This window comes from Grammomys surdaster, unplaced genomic scaffold (genome assembly GCF_004785775.1).
Source record: "Grammomys surdaster isolate TR1022 unplaced genomic scaffold, NIH_TR_1.0 279, whole genome shotgun sequence".
Lineage (NCBI taxonomy): Eukaryota > Metazoa > Chordata > Mammalia > Rodentia > Muridae > Grammomys > Grammomys surdaster.
The window spans coordinates 2,802,168-2,813,246 of NW_021604720.1; the positions used below are offsets into that span (position 1 = coordinate 2,802,168).

Sequence of the window (11,079 nt, forward strand, 5' to 3'; positions counted from 1 at the left end):
AGCACAGCACAGCACAGCACAGCACAGCACAGCACAGCACAGCACAGCACAGCACAGCACAGCTAAGCTGCTGTTTCTTGATAACTACAACCTGACTGCATCAAGAAACTAAATACAAAGAAAGTGAAGGAATAAATATATGACCACATTGCGTTGGTGAATTTCCAGGGAAAAGTTAACTTGAAGGTAGGGTGTGGCGTGCTCTCAGTTTCCCTGAGGAGGCCACACTTACATAGAGTGAAATGTTGGAGGAAGAGCCTTTGGGCAGAGGAAAGAGCACAGAAACAGAGTCTGTAACAGCAAGGGTGGCTGAGTGGTGACATGGAGCAGAACCCACCCTGATCAAATGTATTCCTGGGTATGTCCTCTGGAAAGGTCATCAGTTACATCTAGAAGCAAAGAACAATTCAAGGTAACAAGAAGACCGCCTCTGTTGAGGAGAGAAATACATATGCATGACTACACAGCCACCCCTACCCACCACCCGCCCCCAGTAGCCAGAATGAACCACTGGGCTGGTCTTCAAGATAAAATCTCTTGCCTCTTTCTTATGGCTGACATCATCTCTCCTCCTCCCCCCGCCCCTAAACAAATGGCTCTTTCTCTGGCCCCAAATAATTAGCTTCCCCAGACACAATGGGAAGGCCTCAGCCCAAGCTTCTAGGAAGGACATGTGAAGGATAAGGGGTTATTAGTGTTTGGCTTGGGCTATGGGACAAATGTTCCGGAAGTGAAAGGGTTTTCAGAAATGTTTTTTAATTATGCATATCCTGCAGTATCTGCATAATGGGTTCAATTCAGCCCCGGTTCCAGCAGAAGAACTGCCATGCCCATGGACGAAGGTCAGCACACAGGATAATGAGCGGGCAGGAAGTCTCTGCTGATAACTGTGCCTTCATATCCTCTTTCTAAAAATTTGGGGTGAACTGTGTTCTTTTAGTCAATCTGTCAGCATTTTCAAGCAGCATGGAGATGCACTTTGCACATGGGCGAAACTGACTTTGGCTCGTGAAGCATCTTTATGAAGATTGTAGGCGATAGGTAAGCTGACTGCAACATTCTTTGCGTGGAATTTTAAGGCCAAATGAAACCTTATTAAGTCAGTCAAACTTTTGGTAGCTACAAAAAGTTGGGACCCCTAGAGCTAATGAGCTCAGTGCGAACAAAACAACAGCTTGCTTTTGCTTTATTCTCAAACTTTCTCCTTAAAGAAACAATAGGAAGACTCAAGTTTAAACAGATTGTCTAGAAGTTTCTTTGCTTGTTTGTTTTACTCCTTGGCTCTACTCATAGCATGGCAGAATGCCTGAGCAGCAAGCTGAGGGCACAGCAAACAAGTTTTCAGTTAAATTCTTTAAAAATTTTATTCTATTTTATTTTACTTTATGCATATATGTCTGTAAATATGTACATGTTCCATGTCAGAAGAGGACATTAGACACTCTGGAACTAGACATACAGATGGTTGTGAGCCACTATGTGGGTGCTAGGATTTGAACCCTGGTCCTCTGGAAGAGCTGCCAGTGTTCTTAGCTGCTAAACCATCTCTCTAGCATATGTAACAGTATAAAGCACAGCACATACAGAAACTGAGGTGTGAACAGTGTTCTGTAACAAGTCTTTATCAAAATGGTCCAACTCCAAATAGTCTCATTAAGTCAGAGATGAACCCTATATCTGTCCTCCAACACATCTCGGGGGTCGCCTTGGGGTGAAGTCCAGGAGAATCTTCTTGTCGGTCTCTCCCTTCTACTACCGTCAGATCTCACATCCCAAGAGTTGGATGCCAGCTCTCTCTCTCTTTCATCTATGTATGGTAATAAAAGGACTTTTTTTCTTTCATTTGTTTAGTGCAGTGTTGGGGACAGAGCCTAGGGCCTCGCACATGCTAGGCAAGGTCTGTCATGTTTCTCTAGAGGAAATCATGTGCCTCCTTTTCCTGGGCCAGCCTCAAGGGGATTTTATTCCCTTCAGCTCCTGCCCTAGTTAAACCTCCAAGAGGAGGTCCTTCCATTGATGGATTTAAGTATTTCAGGAGCAGTTTCTGTATCAGGAGCTGCTCCTAGCTGTCCAGTCTCTGTTGGCATGCTTCAGTGCACAATAAAATAAGTGACCGGGTAGTCAAGGTGAGCTAACAACTCCCTGGCTTTTCTAAACTTCCCAGGATCAGGCTCTTTCCATTTCAATGCTGTTAAAAACAAAAGACCTACCATTAGGAACTGTCTCTTTGTCCCTAACTCCACTGTGTCCACAGCCTCCCTGCATTTTAATTGGGGCAATCAGTACATTCCCTTTCCAGGCTAGAGTCCAAGGCCCCTTGGCTTCTCTCTAAGGTGGAAATCTTCATTTGTTTTTTTCTCTTTCCTCTGCCAAAAAGACTTCAAAGAATCTAGGGAAGGAAAGGAGTCTCCCAGATAGCATTTTCCCTTGGTGTGTCTGCTCCCCTTGCTTTCCCAGCTCCTCCTGGCAAGTCAGCCTCTTTAGATATTAAGCAGCTGGCTAGAATAGGCTTCACTTCTCTGTAGAAATGACTGCTAGGGATGACTCTATCAGGATCACTTCTTTTGCTCATCCTCTTACCTAATTCTCTTAGGACAAGGCCACATAACTCAGTGACCACAGTGAAGTGCTATGGTACACGTACTGATATAAACATTTTCCCCTTGGCTCAGAGACATCTTATTCTACAGTCTTGGAGATTTAGGGCCATATAAGACATGGAGTAGAAATTAACTACAAATTACTGGTTTGACGGCAAAGTAGGCTAAAACACAGGCAAAATTACTTCCCCGGGTCCCTTTCCATGGCTGAACTTCACCACTTGCATGATGAGACAGACCTAAATAGTTCATATTTTACCAGAGATCCCCATATTTTTCATGTTTAATATACAAATCAAATATTGCTCTTGTTTCAATTCCTGTACACATTTTGCCTGCATGTATATTTGGGTATCACTTGCATGTAGAGAACATCAGGGCCAGAAGAAGACATTAGATTCTCCTAGAACTGGAGTTACAAACAGCTGTGGGCCACCCCATGGGTGCTGGGAATTGAACTCCGGTCCTCTGGAAGAGCAGCCAGTGCTCTTCATCACTGAGCCATCTCTACAGCCTCTCTGTTTCATTTATATATTCCCTAATCTGAAAAAGTTTACTTACTGGCCAGTGAGATGGCTTAGCAGGTAAAAGCAGTTGCCATAAAAACCTGATGATCAGGGTTCAATACCCATACTTCACAGGGGAAGAACAGAAGGGACTCTTCTTCTGAAAGATGTTCTTTAACTTCTGCACATGGGCTATCGCACTTGTGTGCACACACACACACACACACACACTAATACTGATGATGATGATGATAATAATGATGATAAATAACAATAAATACAAGTGTTAAAATTTTTCCTGGGATCTAGAGTTGAATTAATGAGATTCAGAGTCTGAATAATAAGAACTAATTACTTGAGAAAAAGCATTTTTTAGGTAGATAAGTGAGAAACAGATAGAGAAAACATTTCTACGCTGTCAAGTGACCCTGAAAACCATAAGATAGCATTGATTTTCCGTACACTGACGACCTACCCGTGAACTAGGTAGTCACCACTGGTCCTAAGTAAACGGAATAAGAATTTTGGAGAAGACCCAGCAGCAACTGATAACTGACAAGGGAGAGTGACTTTAACTTTAATTTACTACTTCACAAGCCATCCTAGCAGGGCTCGGCTGTAAAATGAAGCTCTTGAACAGCCACAACAAAAGACCTCTCCCAACACCCACCTCTTCCTTTACCTCCTCAGAGACAAGTCCAAGTTCTTAGCTACCATGCACTGTAAAACAGTAACAAAGACAACAAGAAAGAGACATGAAGTAGTTGGAAGACATGCATGGAAACACATGTGGTTGATTATCAACGGGAAATAGATAGAAGAAATCACCGGGGCACACGCTGTGTTCTTACCAGAAGACTCGGGAGGAAGCTGAATGGCTTTCTGTTAAATTCTGATCACGACACTGTGTCTTTGGATGCCCACACCTAGCAGAACTGCAGAGAGGAAGTGCTTACGTGAATAAGTGATGGCGGGGGGTGGGGGTGGGGGGGTGGGCTGGAAAAGCACACAGAAGCTTGACAAGTGGCTTGAGCTATTACTGATCTCCCTGGCTCGTCCTGACTGGTTCTCAGCCTTATGCAAACGTTCATACTTTAGGAATGTGAAGTTTAGTGGATAAGCTTCCTGTGGTTGCTGTAATAAATTACCACAAAATTGGTAGCTTAAAATAATGGTAATTTATTTTCACATGGTTCTAGAGGCTGGAGGTCAGAAACCAGAAACACTGTTTTAGTGTGTGTGTTAGCAGGACCGCTATCCCTCCAATACACTTGAGGAAGGACTGTCTTCCTTGCTCTCTCTGGCTTCTGGTGGATGTTGGCAGTCCTCAGCTGGGTTATCAAAACTATTGCCTTTAAGGGTAACATCTTCATGCCTTCTGCTCCATCTTCTCCACTTTGCAGGGTGGGCAAAGCCTTCCTCTCCTAAGGATGCAGGTGGCTGTATAGGGCCCTTGATCTCCTCCTCTTGAAATCTTTAAGTGAGTTACATCTGCTAGAGCTCCTTCCCCAGATAGCTCACAGGTTAAAGGTAGTAGAAACTGCTGCCTTAGGGTGCTGCTACTTAAGCCTAGTAGATCATAAAATTCAGTGTTAGCAAAGTCATGGAGCAGACTGCAGCGAATGCAAGTGTCACAATGAAGCACTATGAACGAGCTTGCCGTGCTAATGCGGGCTCTTCCTGAGATGCCTGCAGGTACTGTTAACACGACAATCCATCTATATGCCTTCTTTCCATTTAAGTTCAAATCTGAGCTACCTACCAGCTTCCAGAGTGGACTGACCAAGTGTTCTTACTTCCCATTTGGCTTGAACACTACCAGCCTTCCTTCTTATTGTTAAATACAGTCCAAGAGAGGGGGCCCAAGGGAAGTCGGCCCACGTGGTAGAGGCTGGTTTGTTTGATGAGAATGAACCCCTTTTTATTTAGTGTATTCTCTCATAGGTCAAGTGGGATACTGGCAGGTTTAGAATTTGGCTCTTGGATTTCTTTCTTTTTTCTTTCTATTTTTTTTTTTTAAGACAGTTTCCCTGTGTAGCTCTGGCTGCCCTGCAACCCACTCTGTAGACCAGACTAGCTTTAAACTCAGAGATCTCCCTGGCTCTGCCTCCCAAGTGCTGGGATTAAAGTAGTGCGCCACCAACCACCACCCAGAAAAATATGCTGTTTTTTAATTTTTTGGTGGCCTTGAATTGTCGGCTTCCGGCATCGGCCTCCCAAATGCCATGATTATAGGCCTGTGCCATCTTCAAATTACTTTTGTAAAAGTAAGTGGTGAAGAGTTGCAGCAAGGGGACCCATCTGTCACGTGAATAGTTTTGAGCAATTAGCGGCTAAAGTTAAGTCTGAACAAGATGTGAAAGAATCCGGATGCTTCAATTCTTATCGAGGATGTGCTCGCTTTCCCGCCCATTGCCTCCCAGCCCTTTCTATAATCTCACTACTTTCACGCCTCGTCTCAGGCGTGTTAGAAGGGAAGTGGGGCAGTGACAGCGGGAGAGGAAGAGAGAGGCAACACCACACCTCAGCTCTGACTGTTCTAAGGTCTCGAGGCCAGTGCGCCAGGTGATAAGGCTCTCTTCTGTCACTTCTTAGTGACCTATAGCCTTGAGCAAATTCTCAACCCTGCCCCAGTGTCCTCACAGAAACTCGGACGTAATACCAATACTTTCCTTAGATGGTAATGTAAATAATATGTAAGACGATACAGTGAGAGCACTGGGAGTCAGCAAACGTAACTTACTGAAAATAAAGACCAGCAGGGCTTAGCCAGGCCGTGGTGGTGCATGCCTGCAATGGTGTGGACAGGAACGGCCCGCATAGATCCTATGTGAATGCTTGGCCCATAGGGAGTAGCACTATTAGGGGTGTGGCCTTGTTGCAAGAAGTGTGTTATTGTCGGTGCAGGCCTTAAGGTCTCCTATGCTTACGCTAAGTCCAGTGACTCAGTCCCCTTTGGCTGCATTTGAATCAAGAATGTAGAACTCTCAGCTCCTTCTCCAGCACCATGTCTGCCTGCATGCTGCCATGCTTCCCACCATGATGATAATGAGCTAAACCTCTGAAACTGTAAGCCAGCCCCAATTAAATATTTTCTTTTATAAGAATTGCCTTGGTCTTGTGTCTCTTCATAATAATGAAGCCCTAAAACAATGTCTTTAATCCCAGCACCCTGGAGTATGAGGTAGGCCATGCTGGTCTACAGGCTTAGTTCCAAGACAGCCAAGGATACACAGAAAAACCATACCAACCATACCAAGTGAACAACCAAACAAACACCAGCGTGGCTTGGTGGTGCCTATCTATAATTTCACTATTTTGGAGGTAGAGGCAGAAGGATCAGAGGTTCAAGGCTAGTAAGCCTGTGCTACATAGAAAATTAAAGGTTAGCTTGGGCTACATGAGACCCTTTCTACAAAACCAAATAGTAACAATAACCACACTTTTGTACTTGATCGCGTGATTGGCTTTTCTGTTCTTGCTTCCATAATACGATGCTGTGGTTTGGGTAACTTATAAATTTAATCCTCGCAGGTTGGGAGGCTGGGAAGGCCAGGATGAAGACACTAAAATAGGACTTGGTGAGGGTGCAGAGAGCAGCTGGTGTCATTACATGGCAGAAAGTTAAACAGTACAATGGAAGGAGGCGCATGCTCCCTCAAGCCTCTTTTATAATTGTAGGGATCCTGTTCACAAAGGTTCCCCTCAAGGTGAACTAGTCATCTCCCACAGACCCCAAAATACCAACCCATTGGTGATTAGATTTCAACACGAGTCCTGGAGGGACAAGACATTGAACCCACAGCACCTGTGTTCCATAGTTTTCCTGCATGGAGAATGAAGAGCCCAGTGTCAGGAAGGGCCACCTCCCCTCTCTCCAGCCAGACTGAATCAGTTTGGATCTGTCACATCATCCACACTGCTTTGAGCATCATGTTCAACCACCAACAAATCACTGAAAATCAGATGATTAAATATGAAAAAGTACATCTGAATGTGTGAAGTATTTTGTCCAAACAAAAACCCGTGTTATTCGGCAGAATTGTATTTTAATATATTCTTTTAAAATTCAACTAGATTTCATTTTATGTGCATGGGTGTTTTGCTTGCATGTGTGCCTTGTGCATCACATGCATGCAGTGCCTTAAGAGAGCCAGAAAAGGACATTAGAGTCCCTTGGAACCTGGTTACGGACTGATGTGAGCTGTCAATGTAGGTACTGGAATTCAAACCCAGGTCCTCTGGAAGAGCAGCAAGAGCTCTTAATCACTGAGCCATCCCTCCAGACCACTTTTATATTTTCTTGAAATTATTTTTAATGACATGGAGGCATGTAAGAAAAAAGAAAATTATTTTTAGAGATGGGTCTGCATTAGCTAGTTTTCTGTTGCTGTAATGAGATACCACGATCAAGGGCAACTTAGGGAGGAAAGTTTATTCTGGCTTATTCTGATGTACAGTCCCAGAGGGTTAGAATCAACAATGGTGGTGATGGCGAGTTAGCAGAGCCAGAAACCAAGAGATCACACTTCCATCCTCATGGAGGAAGTAGAGAGAACAAACTGGAAGTGGATGAGGCTGTGAACTGTCAAAGCCACTCCGACCCCTGTGTACTTCCTCCTGCAAGGATCTGGCTCAGGGTTCCACCCCAAACAACATCACCAACTTGCAATGTCAAGCTTTCTCAGCTTTTTGGAGACAGCTTTAATTCAAACAAGTTCTTACCACACTGCCTAAATTTGTCTCAAACTCCTGGGCTCAAGTGATCATTCAGTCAGCCTCTCAAGTAGGTGGGACTAGAAGCATGCTCAGACCATGTAGAACTATCTATGGGTATTCTAGGTAATGCTCTACCACACTGGCCTTTTAAATTTTTTTTTTTTAATTTTGACAGGATCTTACTAAGTTTCTCCAAGCTTTACAACTAGGCCTTACTTCAGATCATAGGGTTTTTTTTCCTTTAAAGAAAAAAAAAACAAAAAACAAAACAAAACTAGCAAACTATTTAACCCATCAACAGGAAAACATACCAAGCCTACCTTTTTAACTCTGTAGTAGAGAGAACAATATCCTCCACTTCTGTACATAAGATATCTTCCTTCTAAATCCTAGGACCTGTGGATTTATTACCTTACACGGCAAGGGGATTGAGCAGATATGATTATGTTACGGAACTTGAGTGTGGTGGCTTGAGGAAGAATGGCCCCCATAGCCTCATAGATTTGGATGCTTGGCCATTAAGGAGTAGCACTACCTGACAGGAATTTCGAGATGTGGCCCTTTTGTGACCCAGAAATGTGTCAGTAGGGGTGGGATTTGGGGTTTCAAGTGTTCAAGCCAGGCCTAGTGTCTCTTTCTCCTTCCTACTGATTGACAATCTGGATGTAGAACTCTCAGCTACCTCTGCAGCACTAGGTCTATCTGTGTGCTACCATGCTTCCTGCCATGACAGTAATGGACTAAACCTCTGAACTGTAAGCCAGCCTCAGCTAAATGTTTTCCTTTATAGGAGTTGCTATGGTCATGGTGTCTCTTCATGGCAATAAATAGAACATTGACTTATAGCGGGAAATTTTCCCTGAAAGTTGAGAGGAGCTAAGGTGGGAGGAGTAAGGAGAGGAAGAGGAGGAAGAGGAGAAGGAAGAGGAGGATCAAGGGAGACTGAGATGTAGGAGGATGGAGAACCACGCATGGACCGAGAGCAGTCCTGAGTAACAACTTATATCTTAGGTTAGTTAATTGGAAAACACCTGTAATTGTGTGAGCATCTTGTTTATTGAGCATTATCAAACATATAAAGCTTTCGGTTAATCATTGAGCATTAGAGTTTAATTCCTAACAGGTACTGTGTGGATGGCGGGATGCTCTGGGCTCAGCCCAACCTTGTGGAGACAGCCTGGAAGATTGGCAGAGCCATCTCCAATGCTGGTGTCTCGTGGGAGGCAGAGCCAGTGTCTCTGGCCACCTGAGCAGGTGGCCTGAGCCAAGCCACCTAGCCTAGTCAGGAACATGGCAGCTCCGTAATATAAGATTGGGTGCCACTGTTTTAAATATTTCCCTCAACAATTGACTGAGACATTAAGATACAGATATTATTCATCTAAGCCCTATATAACCACAAGAGTCTTTAAAAGTGGAAGAGGGGGACACTAGAAATATGTCACTTCAGAACCACGGCACAGAACAATACTATAGTATCTGGTGTTGGAGACAGAGGAAGGGATCCCAGGTCAAAGAACTTGGAAGGCCTATGGAGTCTGCAAAGGACCAGGAAGTGAATTCTTGCCTACAATCTCGAAAATGGAACACCATTCTGGACTACTGAAAGGCAGGATTACAGGTGATCAGCTCACATTATTTAAGCCACGAAGTGTGAGGTAATTTGTTACAGCTGCAAGTAGAGTACCAATACAATCCCAGGATTATCCAGCCCTCGTACGCTGGAGCACAGTAAGTGGTCATGTGAACATGTGAGCATGGGACTCGGGGTGGTGAGTGGGGTGTGGTATGGGGGATGGGGAAGGATGAGTACTGACGACTGCCTGTCTTCTCTGAGCTTCACAGAGCAGCCTCTGATAGTTAGAGTAGAGTAAAACAGGAGCCCTAGCTTTTATGACCAGCTCCTTCTCTGAGGATTTTGATTCCAAAGGTCTCGGGTATAAATCTGTTCCTGTTTAGAGATGGTCAGTGGGTCACACTAGAGCACTGCTCATGTCTATGTGTCTGGAGCTTACAATATAGGAGCTGACTGAAGGTAATTTTAATTCCTAATAGATCAAATATATAAGTATCCATGCAGACAAATCAATAGCCAGGGCCAGGAGTTAAAACTCTGAAAGTGACCCAGAACACACATGCTGTTTTATGTGCTTACTTCAAGCAAAACCTTGTTGTAAAGTTAAAAGGGGGGGGAGGGAGGCCATTGCTCTCTCCTTTGTGTTTCCAGGACCTGGAGCTCAGAAAGAACTTGAACCCCAGAAGTCTTACAGACCTCTTATGTACGGAAAAGGCCCTTCCAAGAGCCTGTACCACACCAGAACCCTCCTTAACTTCCTTCTCGGCTCACCTGTTTCCTTGTGAGGTGGTGAGGTGCTGCTCCATGGTGTGTCATCTTCAAACTGGACCCAGTTGCTGATGGCTGACGCCAGGTCAGGTGTGGGCTGCACAGGGCTCCCCGGAGGGGAGGCGGCTTCAGAGATGAGGCCCATCTTTTCAGAGGAGTCATCCTGCTCAGAGTGTGAAAGGTCCTGGGAGCCTTCATCCACTGCATGATTCTCACCAGAGGAGCACTCAGACTGCTCTGAGGAAGATGACAGTCCTGGGAAGTGCTCTTCAGTGCCCCCTATGGCAGATACCAAACACTACCATTACACAGGGAAGGATGCCTATCAAGACTGTCTCCCCAAGGGCAAAGGAGGCTGGAGGTTGATACTGAGATGCTGTCCTCAATTGCCTTCCACCTCACTCTTTGAGACAGGGTGTTTCCCTGAACCTGGAGATCATCTATTTGACTGGGCTGGCTGGCCAGTGAGCCACCTGTCTCTACCTCTACACTCTCAATGCTGGGGCTGCAGTCGTGTGCTGTTAACTACTTTATGTGGGTGCTGGAGACTGGATCCAGGTCCTAATGCTCGCACAGCGGGTCCTTTGTCAGCTAAGCTATATCTCCAGCTCTTGCCCATTATTTTTAACCTCAGTATCTGTGTCCAGCTTGAGAGCCACACACTCAAATGGCAACAGAGGTCAAGCAGGGAATATTCCTGAGCTGAGTGGGACAAACGAGAAGCAGTATGGAATAGTGGAGTGGGGTCTATGGTCCAACAGTAGAGCTTCCTTCTGCACACGCACACATGCACACAAACACACAATCAAACTCAAAATACAAACTCTGTTCTGGACTAGTGCTCTGTAGGCACTAGGTACAAACTCTCTCTCTCTCTCTCTCTCTCTCTCTCTCTCTCTCTCTCTCTCTC

At 44.9% G+C, this 11,079-nt stretch overlaps 1 protein-coding gene across 2 annotated transcripts in view; it reads right to left on the reverse strand.

The window, feature by feature from the left end:
• Ston2 (stonin 2) overlaps positions 1-11,079 on the reverse strand; it is a 140,830-nt gene that overhangs the window by 91,904 nt on the left and 37,847 nt on the right. For both annotated transcript variants that reach the window (XM_028777266.1, XM_028777267.1), the window contains exon 3: positions 10,173-10,448. In XM_028777266.1, the coding sequence (XP_028633099.1) occupies positions 10,173-10,448 (276 nt within the window). The remainder of the gene's footprint in view (positions 1-10,172; positions 10,449-11,079) is intronic.